The following is a 20501-nucleotide window of genomic DNA, read 5'->3' as shown; positions in this document are numbered from 1 at the left end:
TAAGGTTAGGGGAAGCTGACGCCAGTTGGAAGGGGAGAGTTAGGGTGTGGGGGCCTGAAAGGTGCTGCTTCTGCCGCTATCGGGCTGGCCAGTGGCTTCTTCTGGTGGGGAAATTGATTTTTGTGGTGGTAAGCTAGTGGGGAGTTGACCCGGATGCAAAATGCTCCGGCAAGCTTTCACGTTTTTAGCAGGGCTTGCTTTAAAGTCGCGATAAATCAAGAACTAAAAAACATGGGGAAGTTCCAGAATTGGATGGGTTGAACACGCAGGCCGGAGATGGCCATGCATGTTGACGGGAGATTCGCAACATGCCCGGGAGATTCCCTGGACAAAACGGCCATGCGTTTTCGGCCTTTGAGTGGAGATTCTCTTTGTTTATTCAGTATTATGTCTTGGCTCTTCCACCATGCTTCATACGCACTGCAGAACAGAGGTGCAATCAAAACTTCATCACATTCATCAGTGTGGAATTTATCCAGTCCTCCCAGTGTTCTGGAATTTCTTGGAACAGTGAAATCCTCTACCAGTTGCAATATCAATCTCACTATCCTGATACTCCATGATTGTCTATATGGGAAATAGCAGGGGTTGAGGAAAGGGCTTCATCCAGTAATGGAATTATGTACGTGTTTCTGTGTTCAAAATCCTGTACAGCCGCCATGGGCATGTAGTCATTTGCTCTTATAGTTTGTGGATCAGGGTGTTCATCTCTAGAGTGGGATCACTCATTAAGACATTTCAGTGTATCTCCTATCTTTTAAAGCCTCTTCAAATCCTTTTTCAAATATTACCTCTGTTTCTAGCATATTATATTGGTGTACACAGTTCCAGCCACATTCACCTCATCCCAGTACATTTGTTCTTAGCAGCTAGGGAATCAGATACCACTAAGTCTGCTTTGAGGAAAATACCCCTAATCTACATCTTTAAACTGTATTCTGCAGATCACTCCTTCAAAGAGGTAGCATGGAGAAAAGCTCAAACAACTCAAATAATTTGGGGAAACCATTTAAAATTGAAACAGAAGCCCTCCTACGAAACCATTTAACACTCGTTAAACATCCTATTCTGCCCCCCAAAAAACATATAATCTGATAACTACCAGCCCTTGCTTGATAGGAAACAAACCCTAAAATGCTTATTTCCTGGTTCATTTTTCTTTGTTTCCTTCCACTTTCAGATTTCTGCACCTCACATTAGGGCTGTTGAATTTAAAAAAATTCGGTATAGTTAGGATTCGGCTGAATTCGGCCCGTTTAAATTCGGGATATGCCGAAGTCCGAACTCCCCCACTTCGGGTCTGTGTAATTTGGCGGGAATTCAAAGTTCGGAAAAAAAATTAGGCCGAATAAAGCCATTAAAAACACAACTGCGCCTTTCCGCGGCTCTGGGGGGCATTTTTGGGGGTAGAGGTCCCAAACTTTCAGAGGAGCTTCAAAGGACCCTTCTTGCCAGACCCCCCAAGTTTTGTAAAGATTGGGTCAGGGGGGGCTGAGATATGGGCCCCGAAAGGGGTCCCCCCCACCCTTAATGTGCATCTCTGAGCAGAGCTTGCCGCCCACGCACAAAGCTCCCAGCCCCGACAAACAGCTGATGAGAGCAAGGGCGGGCAGCTGCTAAGAACTTTGCAAAGCAACACAACTGCAAAGCAACACCTTTGCAAACATGCAAAGGGCGGGGCAGGTGTGAAGAGTTTTGCAAAACAATACAACTGCAAAGCAACACAAGCACACAATGCAACACCTTTGCAACAGTGCAAAGCAACACCTGACACCTGGGAGTTTGCAAACCATGGAAAGGGACAGAGGCAACTAGCTATGCATAATGAGTAGGAGGGGGTGGAATTTCTCCTTTTGTATTGGACTTGGGACCAGGCAGATGCATTCTTTAAGTCACCATTTGAAAACCAGTTTTGAGCAAGCATCAAAATAACCTAACTGATCTTATGAATGAGGGAAAACCTGAAGACATAAAAATGAAGCCCCCCCCCCCTCAAACCAGGGAGAGAGAGACTGGAGGGGGAACACACACCCCAGGCAGAACCGGCAAAAGCCCCCTTTGGCTTCCCCCCCCCCACCCACAGAAACTGCTCCCTCCCCACACACACACAGACTCTGCTTTCTCCCACACACACACAGAAAAGAAAAATTACAGATTAAAGCCCCCAAAGGGGTCTTACTGTGGCTGTCTTCTGTTCCATCAGGAGGGGCTGGGAGGCTGGGTAATCCAATATGATTCCATTTGTATCCAATATGAGATCCATATGTATGCATCTCTCGAGAGTGATCCATTCATCCCAATAGGGAAAAGGGGAAAGCCCATATCTCGGGGGGCCCTGACCCAATGTTTACAAAACTTGGGTGGTCTCTTAAGAAGCCTTGTCTGAAGCTCCGCTGAAAGTTTGGGGTCGGCACACCCAAAAATGCGCCCCCTGCAGCCACGGAAATGGAAAAGGGGAGAGAGGAAAAAGGGGTGGAGCCCATATCTCGGGACCCCCTGACCCAATGTTTACAAAACTTGGGGGGTCTCTTAAGAAGCCTTGTCTGATGCTCCGCTGAAAGTTTGGGGTCGGCACACCCAAAAATGTGCCCCCTGCAGCCATGGAAAGAAAAAGTGGGGAGCCCATATCTCGGGACCCCCTGACCCAATGTTTACAAAACTTGGGTGGTCTCTTTAGAAGGCTTGTCTGAATATCTCCTGAAAGTTTGGGGTCTGTACCCCAAATAATGTGCCCCCTGCAGCCACGGAAAGGAGCGAATGTGCACAAGCACCCCCGCACACACACACACACGAGGGTTTCCCTCTCTCTCTCTTTCCCCGGCGGGGCCGTACATCAGCTGATTCCTCCAGTACTCAATCCTGACTGATTGGCTAGAAGAAGACCCAGCTTGGCCACCGATTGGCCGGGGGAGGAGAATGCTGCTTACTGAAGGTTATGCTGCTTACTGACGGCCCCGAATTGGCCGGATTTATTCGTGAACTCCCGAACTCGCTGAATTCGGCCCCCCCGGTTGCCCACCATTTTTGAGTTCGGTTCGTCCCAAACTAAAAACCACCGAATCAAGGGAAATTCGGCCGATTTTCAGTTCGGGCCAAACCGAATCAACAGCCCTGCCTCACATGTATGTCTGAGCTATATTAGAGGCAAACTTCTCAAAAACCAGGGATAAACTAGATGCAGTTGTAATGTCTGATCCCTTTGCCACCAGTATAGATAACACACTGTTCAAACGCAAAGGAGCTGCATGTTTTAAGTGTTCTGCCTTTCAGCAGCAGTCTGTCCTGCGGTCTTAAAGCATGTAATAAATCAAAACACCCACAATAATAAAACCAAAGTCACAAAAGAAGTTATATGGTTTGTACAAACTCCAAATCCAAACATAATTTGAGACAAGAATAGGTTATCATTACAGCCCTATGGAGTTTGTTAGATCCAACAAACAGGATAATACTGGTCCTTCTAGCATGTACACCTGCTGCTTATGTGTCAGACAGCATGTTTGCTTAGTTGCTTAGCCATGTAAAGCCCAATACATATTGAACCAAACCCTGTGATCTCTGCGTTCCAGTTATGTGATATATTAATTGTATAGTTCAGGCCTACACATACTTGGTTCTGCATACATACATCCCATGCACATATGATAATACAAGTAGCAGGGGTCAGGTGAGCTCAGGTGGGATCAAATGGTTACGTGAGGCGGTAACACTTAAACACTTATTAAACAATTCATTACTGTTAATGACTATTAATGTGCTCTCTTTATCCTAAATCACGATCATAACTGTTTCACAGCGTAACAAGCATGTTTACATCATAGGTAGTACCATTAAAGGGAGTGATTGGATCACCCAGAGAGTTTATAACATTTTTGTGTATTTTTAAACTAAATGGGACAGTGGACCTTTTTAGATACCGTTTGATTAACAAGCACAAACAAGGAACAACAATGCTAATTTCCGTTAAGCGGGTTTTGTTGCAAGCAATAAATTTTGTCAACACTATTCCCAGCCATACCACCAGTTCATCAGATAATGGATATTTGTATGTAAAAGATAAGGACATACTTAAGAGCTTTACTGGACCAAGGCCAAGATGAATAAGGCAAGCAAGAGTTGTCTGTCCCTATAAATAGGGAAATTTTTGAAATTTTCTCTGTGCTGGAGAATATACTCCAGTATATTTTTTAAAATTTAGTAATGCCTATTAGCCGTTTTCCTGTTTTATAGATAGTCAGCGTCTACAGATGGACCTCCAGAAAATGGACTTACTAGAAGGCAAGATGATTGATGAACAGGTTACTCTCAAGGAAAAAATTGAACAAATGACCAAGGACTTGGAACTATACAATAATTTGCCAGCTCTGAAGGCATCAGGAGAAGAAAAGAAGAAGGTAAGAAGTCACATTGAAATGTAGTATATGTCTCATCTTGGGGTCCTTGTCATGCACACACCATTTGCATGGTGGCATGTATGGAACTGTGTTTCTACAGTGCTATCCCATGTGGCTGCAGAATGTGGCTGAACAACTTAAGCATGTGGGAAAAGACCCACATGACCATCCTCACACCCACAGTGCAAGCTGTGCCAGATAGCACTGCAGGAAGCAGCTGCCATGTAGTACTTCAGTGATGTGGAAAAGACCTTAATCTTCAAAGCATAGGAAAAAATCCCACTTTTGAAAAGTGAAAATAAATGGTATTGTCTTCAAACTGTTCTACACTTGAAACTGAGAAGTTAAATACATCTTGAGTAACAGGGAAGATATCCTGTAAAACATCAAAGATTTAACAAATTGCTTGGTTCCGGAAAGGTAGTTGTGAAAAAATACCTGCTGTAACTGTCCAAATGCCTTGGCTGCTAGTCGCTCTTCCTTCTGCTCCACTTGCCTGTGCTGCATGATAGCACCATCCTCTGTTCTAGTGCTTTATTCACAACAGAGTGTGCTACAACTTTATCCCAGCTGTGTTTCTCAGCCACTTAAAATTGGGAGAAAATCTGAAGACAATCTTGTAGTGCTCTCCTAAGGAAAGAGTGCTACAGTATGATGGCTGCACCCACCATCTGTCCTGGTAATAAAAGAGCACCCAGAAAGATGTTGGGCTGTCTTTCTCAAATGTAAGAAGCAGAGCAATGCAACAAGGATAGCAGTGTGGCATGTTTGGTGGCATCAAAATCAAGAAGTGATGGCTATGCTGAAGGAAATTAGTGGCAGTTATTGCTGCTTTTCTGATCTCCCAAGGCAGTTCCTGCATGTCTCAGGTGTGGAATGTTTCCCCTCTGGTGAAAGTGATATTAGTTTGACACCCAAGATCAAAACCTTCCTTTAATTAACACTAAACTTATTCTTCCCTATCCACTAGTGGCATTACAGGAGAACATTCGTAGCTGAATGAGGAATTGCGCATGCAAGTAGGTGCAGTCCTCCAGCCTGCTCTAGCAGCTGGTGTTTCATGCACATAGCCCTATAAATTCAGCTCTTCAGGAGGGATAATACCGAGCTGGATTCAATTTATATAAAATATGTGTCCTTCCATTCCTAAAGTAATTGAAATATTTTGCATGTGGAAAAAACTTCAGCTTTCCAGTTTCTTGGAAATTAATGCAGTGACGAACTAGTCATTTCCCACATACTTCACACATGCAAAAGCACAGGCTCATGTGTTGTTATTGGAATGGATGCCAGAAAATTGGGTTCAAATTTGCATGTTTTGTTCTTGAATTTTGAATAGAGGTTGAATACTTTTAAGATAAAAACTTTGAGATAAGAGATTAATGCTTCTTTTCCTCCCCTGAACAAAGAAGCTGCAAGAAGAGAAAGGAACATTAACCAAATGCAAGGATGCTTTCAAGAAAATCATGGAGCATCTAAACACAGAATATGAAGGCCTGAAGGTGCAGCTGCAGGAAAATGAAACACATGCACAGGTACCCATTGCCCAGCTCCAACTTTTCAGAAGTATAAAGCTTTGTTTGTATAGTATGTCAGAGTGTGTTGAATTGATTCCAAGGATCTTTGAAGAAGTCTTTAGAGTTTGGAAGGTCACTAAATTTCTTTCTAAGAAGCTACCTGTGGTAGGACTGAATGCGAACCCAGGAACTATAATATTCATCAGTAAGTGCTGCAATCCTAAATACTTTTTTAAAACATTGGAATAACGGAGACTACTCTGGAAAAAATACTCCACATTTGAGGTGAGATACGTTCTGTTTGACAAGAAAATGGAATATGAATGTGGATATTTACATAGCCACTGATTGTTTTTGACAGTTTTCCCACAACATACAAATAGAAGGTTTAAATTCAGTGCAGTTTCTTGTTCTACTGTTACAGAACCAAAGTACTATAAAAAGTGAATCCTGCCTGCTGATTAAGGAACTATTCAAATGTCTGTATAGCATCATCTTTTGTACAGTTTACTGTTACATGACTCTGGTCACTAGCCAGCATTTATTCAAAGAAAAAGCAAATTGCCCACTTTTTGTCTGTATGGCATTGTCCAGAATGCAAACTTTTTATAACAAGGGATATTGAATCCTGTGCTAGAATGTTTTTAGAAACTACAAAAGAAACCTGCAAGGACTTGCAGGGGGCATCTTATTTTTCCCTTCCACACATGCACATAAACCCAGTTTTCATATGTAATGTCAGATCATGGCTTGGCACAACATTCCTGAGTCTTAGGCCCATGCACTTGCTCCTTACTTTTACTTCAAGTCAAGTAATCTGTTGGATCCACTGGCAATTTCTGCTGGTGACAGGGATGTCTGTCAACAAGGGGCAACTTTTTCACACACACCCCCACATACATACTGCAACTCAAAATGCCCCCTTCCATGGGAGGGAGGAGGTAAAGTCTTGCTTCCCCTTCCATATGCAGAAAGCCTGTTGGAGCCAACCTATGGTTTGCAATTTCCCTCCAAACCAGGATTTCAAGCCATCTTCAGATTTGCAGTCTGGAAGGAAAATGCAAACCATTGTTTGCTGGTGTGGTTGTAATGGCAAATTATAGTTGTCAGTGAACTGAACTGAATTGGAGCATATGAGTGGAAAAAGGGGAAGCACACAAACCTGAGGTTCAGTCATGTAATGCTCCTCATTGGGTTGCATTCCATGTGAACCCACCGAGATTTTCATTTAACTGAAGTGCCTAGAAAAAGCTATGATTCTATTATACTCCCCCCCCCCATTGGATAATATTTTCCTACTCAATCAAGTTTTTCCAAAAAAAAGCATACTAGGAAAGTAAGATTGTTAGTCACCATCTTTACAATTTCATGAATCAGAGATACAGAGAATACATAACCCATGTGGAATTTTATATTACAGCCTGGTAATCTAAAGTCTGGAGTTTTATTTGTGCCAAGTATGGCACACACATACAAATGTAAAAAGGGCAGATGTTTTTATTTGCTGTTTTTTGCATAGTGTTTCAAAGTGTTCTGGCGATCAGGCATGGTAAAAAATTAAAGTGCATTAGGCTCTCTTACCTCAGAGATTATGCCTTGGGTAATTGTTGCTTCAGCATGCATTCTAAATTGCACTGTATGCTAAATTATAATGGAACCGTAAAACGTTGGCTGCCTCAATATTGTTCTGAAAAGTTCAGGGCAAATAGTCTGTATGTCCTGAAACTTTGAACAGTAGCATCAGCCAAGCAAATAGATACTGTAAAATGGTATTGTTAGGAAGCACCCATCAGTATAATAGCCACATTACTTTCCTGTTAATGCTTGAAAGTGTTGTCAAAGTCCTGAAGTTTAACCTGCACTCTTCCAGTCTTCTCAGTATAATCCTGCTCCTGTCGCAGCTGCTAACTTCAGACAGGAAACCAGCTTTAATAAATAGAAAATTTCTCCTGTATAATTAGGGGCCCAAATATGGAGTCGGGATATGTGATATGATAAGCCTTGCATATTCTAAAGCAGGCATTACCCAGATAATGAGAATCCAGTGCCAGTCTTAACGTCAGATGTGTATCATAGTTTTCACATGCTTCTATAATTATATTGAGTTTGTTCACCTTTTATACTTGTTGCAGTTAGTTTTGTAATACTTTTATGTGCTTTGTAATACGTTTATGTGCTTTGTCCATTGTCCTATTTTTATGCTGCTTGTTGTATAAGCAAGCAGCTAAACTCTCTTCTGTTGAAATCGATGAAAATTAAAAGCAAATAGGCACTGTTCAATCTTTGTAACCTGACAGTATGAAATATAGTTAAAAATTAATTGTAGGGATTTCTTTTCTCCTTAAATGAGGGTGTGTGGTGGTTTTCACTGTGGCTGTTATTAATGTTTTCCCCACATTTTGGACTTTTCAGCTTACAAATTTGGAAAGGAAGTGGCAACACCATGAGCAAAATAACTTTGTGATGAAAGAATGTATCCTTTTCATTTTAATATAAAGAGGGCTGGAAATCCGCAAATTATCTTTTTGCTGAAAATGTAGTCAAAAAGAGTGCAGGTGTGTAAAGGATATCTATTATAAAATGTATTAATTTAACTTTCAGCAAGCACAAAATACTTTTTTGATGGGCCAACTAATAAAGGTGCTGATTGTCCACCGGAGTATTGCAGTCCTCTTCTACTGGAGGTACAGGTACAACTTTGTGTTATTTTGTTAGATCAATATGTTTGCCATTGTCAGATATCACAAATCACTACTAACATTTCCCGTAGAAGCAATTGGAATTGTACCAATTGGATTTTTTCTTCTGAATAAATACAAGCTTAGTCCTGACTGAATAAATACAAACCCTTAGTCCTTACTTCAGAACAAAGCATATGCATGTGTTAATCTGTTTAAACTCCCATTTATTCCAATAAGAGAGTCAAGTAGGAACTAAAATCTTTACTGCTGACCTTGAATCATAGAATCATAGAGTTGTAAGGGACCACCAGGGTCATCTAGTCCAACCCCCTGCACAATGCAGGAAATTCACAACCACCTTTAGGTTGTTTTGTGCTGATTGTCAGCATTCTAACAAAAAATGACAAAGAAAAGGAATAGCTTCTTGCATTTAATGGCCATTCACATTACTATCACATTTGAAGAAGTTTCTGTCTCTCACATATGCTGTACCTGTTCTGAACAGAGGTGCAGACATTTTTATTTATTTAAAAGTCATTGAGTGTGAAAAGACATTTCTTCAGCAAATAATCTCTTTTCACATGGTAGTATAGCATGAATAAGCTGACAGTCTGAAGCTGTATAGACCTCTGAGATATTAGTAAATTGGTCATAGCAAAATCTGTCAAAGTTTTTCTTGCAGGAGGAAACCATTACAAAGGTTTTGCTGACTACCTGTTACTTAGATATTTATCAGAAAATTGTTTCCTTAACTTTTATCCTCAGTTATAGCTACAAAAAGCCAGGAAAGTGATTATCGGCCCATAATGAAGAATGTGACTAAGCAGATTGCAGAGTATAATAAAACTCTCATCGAATCTTTACAGAATACCAGGACCTGAAACCAGGCAATTCCTTCATATGTCAGAGGACCTTAGTGTTGTTCTAGGAACTATTACAGAAACTTCTGTTTCTTCGCCACAGCACAATAGAAATCTTTTAAGTGTGCTATTTCACTTCTTAAAAATTAACTATTCTCAATGTTATACTGTGTTCTCAGCAAAGGTTCCAGTGAAGACACCTTATCTTACAATGTTTTGGCCTGGATTAGTAGCATGACTTCCTTTAATCAATATTAAAGTTTCAACCTCTAGTAACAGTTGTCGGTGTATTTCAGTGCCCTAGCTAATAAGAAATTGACATATTCTTAAACAGCAAAATGTTTGTTTATGTTTGTGTTTATATCCCTGTATATGACCACTATCAAACTTCCAGATGGAGGGAGGGGTTGAATTGTAGGCAAAATGACCTAGAATTGTTTGACAAAGGATAACCAAATAAAAGTTTTCAAGGTATTATCCAGTGTCTGTTGTTTTTCCAAGATTTGAAAAGGTGTGCATCATGACTCAGAACAGGAGGAAGTCGAGGTTTCCAGCTTAATCCTTAGCATTTTGCACTATTGTTGCTTGAAATATTATTATGAGGTGAGATATTCTCCTTGGCTGCTGGCAGAGAGTGTCTTGAAGATGAGTAACTTCTCCCACTTCCTCCAACAGGCAGGCTTGTTAAAATTAGCTAGCGTGTTACCTTTTGCAGATGAAGAAGCAGGGGTGGGCTTAGTGATTCTGGGGCCCTGTACAAAAGTCCAGGAGACGGCCTCAGAATCACTGCCATCCACTGCCCACCCCAAGAGTCAAGCAAGAGGTCACCCTTACCCTGTGAGGTGGACATGAATCTCCACTACCACAAAAAGCCAACTTCCAGAGCCCCAGCTTGAACAAGTGCAGGCTGCAACGGGAGCCTCATCTTCTTTTCCCCTTCCTTTGGGGGAATGGCCATGAGTCATCGGCCCCGCCCAAAGCACATAACTCTGTCCCTGTTGCCCATTGGCTGACTGGCCCTGGAAAGAAGGCCCCTTTGGGTTGCAAATCCTTCCAGCTCCACAGAACACAATTACTTCAGAGCTCCTGCTCTTCTTTTCTTGTTTATCTGTCATCCTAGCAAACCTTTACAGAGACTTATTTTACTGCAGATCCCCCCCCCACACACACACACACTCATATAATTAATCTAGATTGGATGGGAAGGGAGCATTGCCTCGGTTAGGAGCCCTTATGACCCAAGCAAGATCTCCAGGCACTAAACACGCCACATTTATAGCAACTTCCAAAGACACACAAGTGTCCAGTTGGACAAGATGCAGCAGCAAGCATCTGAGATGGCCTTGAAAGGAAGGATGCCTCACAAACTATGCATCAAGCCCCATCAGGCTCCCTGCCCACTCCTCACGCTGGCACTGCATCTTCAGGACCTCTGAGCTTCTCACCTGGGCAGAGGGTTTGTGTTCCCATCCTGACAAGGCAGTTGTTATGTAGTGTGGGCGATACACGAGGCAGGAGGCAGAGCTAATACAACATTGCTTTATTGTGATTACAGCTAGCTAACTCAGTGCGCATCGTGCTTATATGCTCGCTCAGCCCTGCAGGCCACACCTCCCCCAGTACTCTATTGGGCTGCTACAGCAGTTGCAGCCAATGAGAACACACAAGCACTCGAGTCTGTGATTGGCAGTTACAGTCTTACAGCCAATACGAACACGCAGCTCAGGAGCCTGGAGAAACTCCAAGCTCAGTATAGATGCTGCTTACCGCTGCATACATAACAGCAGTGTCTCAGCAGTATGGCTATTAACGCACGGCAAGATTTCCATTTGTTTGTCCCTGTTCTGTCTCACACTTTCTAATCCCACTTTCAAAAAATTGAACGCATGGGGAGACGGGAGGGACAAACATGATAAAGAAGGGGCACCTTCCCTGCCTGGAGAAACCACTGTCCTGGCCCCGGCAGCACCTTTTGGGGGCCTTCCACCCCGTGCCTCTCCCCTCCCTCCTCCACCTCCTCCAAGCACCAGCCAGGGGGTTTCAGCCCTCCTTCCAGCAGCCTCCTTCCCACCCTGTGCCTCTCTCTCCCCCTCCCCCACCTCCCCCCAGCACCAGGCAGGAGATTTCAGTCCTCCTTCCAGCAACCTCCAGCCCAAAGCCCCACCGTCGAAGGAGGAGTGGCAGCAGCTTCTTCCAGCGCCAGCACCACACACTCCCAGCTGCCGCCTCCACCTTTCCCGCCTTTGAGGGGTGGAGGCGGTGGCAGCGGCTGGGAGCATGTGGCATTGGTGCCAGAAGAAGCCGCCACTCCTCCTATGACAGTGGGGCTTCAGGCTGGAGGCTGCTGGTAGGAGGGCTAAAACCTCCCGGCTGGTGCTGGGGGGAGGCAAAGGAGGGCATGGGGAGGGGAGAGGAGAAAAGTATTGAGGGGCAGAAAGTTGCCACTGCTGCTGCCTCCGCCAGGGCCAGGTAGTGGCTTCTACCCAGCGCTGCGTCAACCAGGGCACAGAAACACACTGGAAAATGCCCACAGTTGCTCTGCGCTTCAGTTAAAAATCATAATAAAGCACGACTTGGAAGTCCTGCGGAAGTTCCAGGAGGAGGTGGGCTAATCCAGCAGAAAAAAGAGCAGTGTGCGTCCTGGGCAGAGGAACATTTGTGGGAGAATTGCCAGACAAAGCAGCCATGCGTTAATGGCCTGTGATTATCTCTTTATTTGGGAAGCTAAATTCAGTAAAGCTCTTTTTTCTAGCAATACCAGAAAGATGCATTCTGATTCAAATGGGAAGGGGAGACAACCAAAAGCTTGTCCTAATGTGCTTAATACAAAAGCATACAAATGGGGTAATGATTTATTGTAATGCTTCAAGTGAGCAGAATACTGGAAATGTGCTCTTGAGGAATAATCCACAGGTGGCACAGAAAGGCCAAGGCTGTGTTCACACTTGTTCCAAATATTAAGAAGGGAAAAAAACGTGGAGAAGGGGAGACAGGAATCACTGCAACATTTATTCTTCCAAAAATATGACTTCATAAATATGTGATCTAGACCATTTTTCCCCAGATTTTTTTGAGTCCTCGCCCCTTCCCGGGAGCAGCTGCAATTGCCGCTGCCCTCCCCTCGCCGCTGCCTTCGCCGCCGCCCTCGTCCCTTCCCCGGGCGCAGCCAGGCCCCCACGGGGCCAGGCGCACCTCCCCAGCCGCTCTCCCCACCGCCCTCGTATCTTCCCAGACACAGCCGCCCTCTCCGCTGCCCTCCCCTCCCTGCCACCCTCGTCCCTTCCCCGGACGCAGCCAAGCCCCCACAGGGGCTTTATAGAGGACACATAGCTTTATACAGGACACAGGCAAAGCCAATTAATGATATTATTTTTTACTTAAAATACAAAAAATTTTAAAACAATAACAATAAGACTATTAAATAAAAGAAAATGCTGTAAGAATTTTATTGTAAACTTGTTTGTGTTTTAAGTTAAAAAACAATATCATTAATTGATTTTGCCTGTGTCTTCTATAAAGTTTGTATCTCCAGTACCTGGCATTCATTTACAGATGCATCTTCGGCCCGACCAAGAGACATTTATGTTATATCCGGCCCTCCTCACAAATGAGTTCGACACCCCTGATTTAAGCAAAGAAAGGACATTTTCCATAGAAGTGCAAGGATAGTGAAAGCTGCATTAGAGAACTGCCTATTTCCTGCTCCAACTCCGTAAATCTGTTGCTTTCTGTTTTTCATATTACAATATCTAGATAAGACAAAACAGGATTTCTATAGACCAGAATCTGTTATCTAGGGGAAATTCCCACTTATATCTCTTCCTTCCTTTTGGAGAGTGTGTTAAGCTATTCCAGTGAGAGACTGGGGGGTGGGGGTTGCTGAGGTACACTTGTTGTCTAATATCCTTGCAGGAATCTTTTTGTCGGCCACTCGGTTTGCCCATTGAAACCCCCTCATGCTAAAACAACACAGTTTGATGAACAATAGAAAGAAGCTGCATACTGAATAAACATACTGAATGAAATTCCCTGTTGCTCTTCACAGGGGCTCCTTGTGGCTCTGATTTTGCAAAATAGCATGGGAAAGTTCACAGGCCTTTGTTCTGTCCTTTGCAGGATTTCCACCATGGGCAAAGGACTTGTCTGATTTATATACTCTTGTTTTCTTTCCCGTGGTGTTTTTCTTACTGTCTATAGCTACCTGAAGACTTCCTCCCCACTGTCATTTTTTTTGTAAGCAGAACAGTTCAAAAATGACACACGCTCATAGTAGATGTGATTATGGGGGATCTGTGAATATATCTTCCTAGCATTTTTAAAAAAAGAAACAGCAGCTGAACAGGATCCTGGCTGTGCCTTGTCGTCATGGGGAAAGGGAGTTTAACCCTTACCTCTGTGAACACAGTTTCACTAATTGAAAAGGTGGAGAGAAGGACACCTGTCTTTCCTTTCTAAGAGTACTAACGGCCTTATTGAACAATATTGTAATAGGGAAGCTTATGGTGAGAGGGTTAAACTCACATCTCTGCATGATGGCTGTGATCTGAATCAGGTCCCTGCTCTATTTCTCTTGCTCTTGCTAGGAAGCTCTTAACAAATCTCCCAGTGTTGCATCTAGTTTGGCCCACAAACAAACAGTAATGTGGATTTGTACAGCACAATCCAGGACAGGCTACCAGCTGTCCCGGAGAAAACTGTCCTGTACCTTTTATAGAGGCTTAATGGGACATTGGCCTTTTATGCAGGGATGTTTCCCTGCGATCACCCCTGCTGACTGCTTCGGGGCTTCCTTTTGATTATGCATGCCTTTTCCACCCATCGGAGGTCACCTCGCTCTCCCTGCGCATTTTGCCCGTATTTTCCAGATTCTGGCTAAAATAGCATCTAAAATGGAGGCCATCAATACATGTTGAGGAAGTGAATTCTGTACTAATTATGCTGTCCATAAAGAAGTATAGTAATATTTTTTGTCGGTTCTGTGCTGCAAATCAGCTTACTTGGGAGACCCAAAGTGTTAGAATTCTGAGGAAGCAAGAAAAATTCCAATCTCCACATCCATAAATTTGCAAACCCCATTTGTGTTTGAAGGTTCTTAAACCTTGCTTTGGTAGCTGGATATCATGCAACAAAGTCGAGGGAGTTTTATTTTTAGGTAATAGCCTTGTTGCAGGAAAAAGTCCTGTTAGTGCCTTTCAAAAACTATTTACAATCCCAAGAGGTGTTAGTTTCACCGCTGGATAGGAGAAACAAGTCAATGAAAGCAGGTGATTAAGAAATGAGAATATATATATATATATATATATATATCCCCCAGATGGATGGTTGTGGACATCTCTTTTTCTGAAATGTCCCACTGCTCAAGGGGCTTGTATTTGCCTCCATTGTTGCATCTTAGTATTCCATGCAGTTGTTTTTTGAAAGCAACAAGAAAGTATGTGTGGAGTAACTGCTGTTGAAATCTGATGTTTTATTTTCTTATATTTAAACGAGAAGCAATAATATCTGCTAATTTGTATAAACACAATTTACAGCTAAAAGCCTTTCTTTTGTTCTTTGTTTCTCATTCTTGTGACAGCAAAGAAAGTGTTCAGCAGGCCTATACAGCAGTAGTGCAGCCTATCACCTGTGCATTTTGCCCTGTCATGTTCTTAAGAGCAGCGGGGGGTGGGGAGTGGGGACTCACCAGACAGCAAAACTAAGTTTGTTTGCTTGTAATTACTGATTTACTTTCATACCACCTTTCTTAACCTGACAGCGAACCCATGGCAACTTACATTTTAAAAATAATAGCACCAACTGAGCCGTACTTGGCCACACTGCATTTTGAGTGGGCCAAGTATGATTTAGGGGTCAAATACTACAGGTGTCTGTTTTTGAAAATATGATTGTTTGTACCCTAAAATAATGTCTCTTGAGTGTTGTTATTGTGACTGAATGGGAAACTGTGGTCTAGTAGAGTTCTCACTGCCTAGCTTGTGTGGGCAGTGAAGGGCTCGAAGGGACAGAAGAAGACTGTTATCAGAGGACAGTTTGTATGTGTGATGTATAGATTAGTCTGCAAATGTCTGAGAAGTGTTACAAATGGCACCAGACTCCAGTTTATCCTCCTTCAAACTGTTGTTCTTCCTAAAATGTCTTGGCACTGGTATTTTTTATTTGGGGCTTAAAATTTCCCAAACAATGCTTTAGAAGGGCACTGTGAAACATGTCAATCAGAGACTTACCAGTATAGTGTCTGCATGCAGATTTTATGTGCAGGTGGAGTAGACGTACATCGGAAATCATAAAATCAGTCTGAAGTTGAGCACATCATAAGAACTGTATGTGCCAGAAGGTTACGGTGCACAGAGGTGCCACTCCACCAAGAACAATGTTGAGACAATCAAGGAAATGCCAGGAAAGCAGAAGCGAACTGTTCCCAAACTAAACAACCTTTACTTTTGTATTTTGAAGGAGGGCAGAGGAGAAGCATTAAAGTGGAAGGCTTATTTTGCCTCTCAACAGAACTGAAATCAAATCTGAAATTTGACCATTCATGCAATACATTTCCACAGTTAATCAGCTTCCTGCCCTTACTCATAGCTCATAGAGAAAAGGCTTTTATTAGTGATCTGGAGGCAGGCTATATCTCTGAGAATGACCTGCACTTTCTGAAAATGTCTGGCAACTGTTTTTGCAGAATGCGTTTGAGTCCAGGCTCAAATCTTTTCATAGCATAAGCATACCCCTTAGATGATGTCATGTAGGGGCAGGACACCCCCGCATCGATACCAGCTTGAGCAGGCCCCATTTGTGGAAAAAAAACAACCTTGTTTTTCCTTTAAGAAAGAGAGCTTGTACAAGTGCAATCGCTGTGCACACCTGCTTCATAGCTGTTACATCCCCTGTATGAATGAGGAGCTGTGACCACTCATCTACCACGTAATGGATTTCCACCTTATGTAATATACAAACCTGGCCCTTATTTTAGTCTTCTGATTTTGTGAGAGTGGCTCTGATCCTGAAGTCCGTCACTGCCCCCCATACACAATTAAGGCTTAAAATTCCATTTTAAATTAAGAATCAGCAGCTAAAATAACGGGTAAAGACTAGGAGGGTTCAATTTGTCAGTATTTTTGGAACCATGCATCTGTCTGATCTGATCTTTATGCCTTATTAATCTGCAAGTGATAGTACAAACAGTTAAGCTTGCTCCTTACATAATGTAAATATAATATACTTATCTACTACTGCATATTCCTATGCCAGGGATGTCAAGTGAATATTGTCTCTCACCATACAGCTGCCAAACTGGAAATCAGGAAACTGTGAGTAGGTGAAATGAGGAGAGTCAACACAATATCCTCACTCCATTTCCCTGCTCCATACTATATTGGCATTTAGAGAAAACATAATACATAGGGCAGGTCACAGACAGTTACCTTTCTCATGCTAGCAAATCTATAGTACATCAGCATGGCCACAGCACTATCAACTAGGGTTACCAGCCATACCCTGGCAACCCATGGGAACATTTGGGGATAGAGCCTGGGGAAGGAAGGCATCACTGATACCATGATGTCACTGCCCAAGTGATCACCCAGAAGTGACATCGCATTATCTGTAATGATCTAGGAATTCCCATATTTAGGGGAGTTCCTAAACCTCTGCAGACACCATAACATCATGGGCTTCCCCCCCTCATTTTTTTCTCCTACTGTTCCATCAAGCAAGCACAGGGGATGGAGCATGTGCAACTCGTACTATCAACCTTAGTGTCAGGAAGGCTACAAGTTGTTTAGATTTCTCCCAGTTGGAAAAGCAACTGTTGCTTTCCTGACCAGCACACTCCAAGCATGGTGGGAGAAATGCTTTACTAAGGTCTAGGGTCCTATGCGGTTTGGCCTAAAATACAAGGCCATTACCATTCTCTGTGAAAAAGATAGACTATAAATAAAGTAAAAAAAATAAAGAAGAATCTGTCTACTGTTATTTCAGAAGTACAATAGTTTGTTTTTTTCATGACTCATGAACTTGTATATATGGGATGAGGTTGTGCATGGAGGGGCCTGTGTTATAGATTTGTATTGAACTCATGAAATGATGCTTGGGTTCTGCCTGCTATTCTCAGAATGTGCTGAGAAAATGTGAAAGGAAGCTACCATAAAGAGAATAAACTTCTTTTTTATCTAAGAGATTTAAAAATTTAGCATTCATAATGTTAGACTATAATTTGGATTTGTCTAGAATACTGACCCACAAGATAATACCTTCTTTTTAAATAGTCCAAGTCTCTCTGTTGAAAACCTAAAGAAGCCATAAATGAATACATTGGGTTGCATTTGAAGAATGATTAGAGCTTGTGCATATAGCAGAGATCTTGCTTGCCTCTCCTTTCCTGCTGCAGCCCCCTGCACTAGAACACATCACAAAGTAGCCTACAGTTAGTGACTTCCAGATGTAAGGTGTGTCCATGGGTCCTGTGTTCATTAATGGCAAAGCAAGCAAGTTATTTGGATCTGGAACAATTCACCCATGTTCTTGCATTGTTTAATTGGGATTTCTTTTTAATACACAAGCCTAGCTTATTTACCAAGGAACAACCTGGTCATGACCAGCTGTAAACAAAGCAATGTGCAGGAAAGCCTGTAGGAGTGGCTACTGCATCAGCAAAAAACTACTCAACATGGCAGGGGTGGGGAACATCAGGCCCGGGGGCCATATAAGGCCCGCAAAATCATTTGGTCTGGCCCTTCATGGGTCCTGGCAGATCTCTAGCTCAGAAGGATGCTGCCCTGCCTGAATCTCTTGGGCCCAGCTGGGGACAGCAGAGCTCAAAAGCGAGTCGCTGTATGTGGCAGACACTCAGAGCCGTCTCCGGTCGTGCCTCTTGGCTAAATGTTTGACCAAATATAGCAGACTAATTTTTAAGTTGATAATTTTGTATGGCCCGCGAATGATAAATATCCAAATGGCCTTTGGCCGAAAAAAGGTTCCCCACCCCTGCAGCATGGGGGTGCTTTGAGCAAAAACACTGAGGCTCATGCTTTGAGCAAAAACACCAAGGCTTAGCCTGCAGGTTAACAAGCACATCGTGGCAAGTTTGAAAGTTGATAACATTCATGCCAAAGTTTGCAGCATCTCTAGGGTCCCTGTAAACATATTTGGGAATTTCTTTTCATCTTGGTCTGCGGAAGAGACAGGCCAAACAACTTGTCCACACCCAGGAAGACTTGAGTCAATGGATACCTTCCTTAAGTAGACTCAGAAACCTTGCTGTGGAGGAACATGATTCTAGGGTACATGCTCTTCTCTACACTTTAACAACTCTGTCTTTTGTTCTCCTGTGATTTTTGGCAATTGTTACTGTTTCCAAAGCAGGATATGCATAACACTGAACCAAACTTAGCTCCTTTTAACATTTCAGAAGAGATAGACACAGGAAGAAATGAGCTGAGGTTAACCTCTTGGGCTCTCTGAGTTGTGAGGGGCATGGATACACAAAAGCAAATATAGGCAAAGAAGGATGTCACACCTCTGAAATGCTATATCAGGCAGTATGATGAGTCTTGTGGATTTGTAGATCTGCATTTTAGTACAGATGAGGCTGGACTTTCAAGTTACTTTCTGATGTTATTCATCAGGACTTTTTAAGGGTCATTGCAAACGGTGTATTCACACAAGGGTTTAATTCTCTGAAAGGTAAAAAATTAATATTTCCTTTTTTAAAAAAATATTTTTAAAATTAATTTTCAGGTATATAGTAAATTAAGCAACCAGTTAACAACATTGTAGAGTAATACATAAAACGAAAGAAGAAAAAGAAAAAAAATCCTTAAATTGTTGTTAAAAGTATAGATTAATAAATTGTATATTGACTTCCCCACCACCTCCTTCTACATCAAAATAAATTCATATATTCTATCGTTTATAGTTAATATTAATCATAAACATCTAAACTACAACCAATATTTCTATAATATATCAACTTTCCATTTGTCCAGTTGTAGAATTAGTACAAAACGGATCAGATCAAGGAATAACCTTCCATTTTCCCCAGTTGCAATTCTTGCTCGCAGTAAACCTTCCAAGCCTCCCATTCTCCCATAAATTGCGTATTATCTTTTTGGCTTATCATTGCAGTCAATTTCGCCATCTCCACCAGTTCTAACATTTTTAATATCCAGTCTTTTTTCTCTGGAATGTCCGTCGATTTCCATTTAGCTGCATAAAGCAATCTTGCAGCCGTGGTGGCATAAATAAAAAATGTTCTTTGAGTTAAGATATTATCTGGTATCATGCTAAGTAACATCATCTCTGGTGTTTTGGGTATGTTATTTTGAACAATCAATCTTATCTCGTTGTATATCATATCCCAAAAGTTTTTAGCTTTATCACATGACCACCACATATGATAAAATGAACCAATTTCTGTATTACATTTCCAACATTTAGGGGACATTGTGTTATAAATCTTCGCCATCTTCTTAGGTGTTAAATACCACCTATACATCATTTTGTAGACATTTTTCCTCATTGATTGAGCATAGATACCTTTTAAGTCTCAAGTCCACAGTCTTTCCCACTTATTCAAAGGAATATTGTGACCCAAAGTTTGTGCCCAGTTGACCATAGTTGGTTTAATTCTTTCTTGTTCACAATAGATTTCCAATAATAGTTTATACATCCTGGAAATAAGTTGGTTATTATTGTCCAATAGAGATTTATGGAAAGGTGATTTATCTTTAGAAAAACCTGTTTTCAAATCCTGTAAAAACACTGAATTGATCTGATATTGGAACCAGGTTAAAACATCTTTTAACTCCTGGTAATCTTTTAAGTAACATTTATTACCGTCCCATTTCAATAAATTCTGATATGTAACAAACTGTTCTGGTCTAAGTGGACGTAATGTTAACATTTCCTGTGTTGATATCCACATTGGTATTTTTGGTTCAAAAAATGTTTATATTTAATCCACATTCTAAATAAAGAAGATTTAACTCTGTGATTCCGAAATGATGTTTGTATCTTTATTTTATCATACCATAAATAACCATGCCATCCACT

The 20501-nt window shown here is 42.0% G+C and overlaps 1 protein-coding gene across 1 annotated transcript in view; it reads left to right on the top strand.

Annotated features, from left to right (window-relative positions):
• The window catches only part of IFT74 (intraflagellar transport 74), a 63599-nt gene extending 54100 nt beyond the window's left edge, over positions 1 to 9499 (top strand). The window contains exons 16-19 of the mRNA XM_056848024.1: positions 4231 to 4394; positions 5804 to 5929; positions 8324 to 8384; positions 9358 to 9499. Of these exons, the coding sequence (XP_056704002.1) occupies positions 4231 to 4394; positions 5804 to 5929; positions 8324 to 8384; positions 9358 to 9473 (467 nt within the window). The 3' untranslated portion in view covers positions 9474 to 9499. The remainder of the gene's footprint in view (positions 1 to 4230; positions 4395 to 5803; positions 5930 to 8323; positions 8385 to 9357) is intronic.
• Positions 9500 to 20501: the final 11002 nt, after the last annotated feature.

This window comes from Euleptes europaea, chromosome 4, assembly GCF_029931775.1.
Source record: "Euleptes europaea isolate rEulEur1 chromosome 4, rEulEur1.hap1, whole genome shotgun sequence".
NCBI classification, from domain to species: domain Eukaryota; kingdom Metazoa; phylum Chordata; class Lepidosauria; order Squamata; family Sphaerodactylidae; genus Euleptes; species Euleptes europaea.
This window is presented reverse-complemented; position numbering and strand designations above follow the sequence as displayed.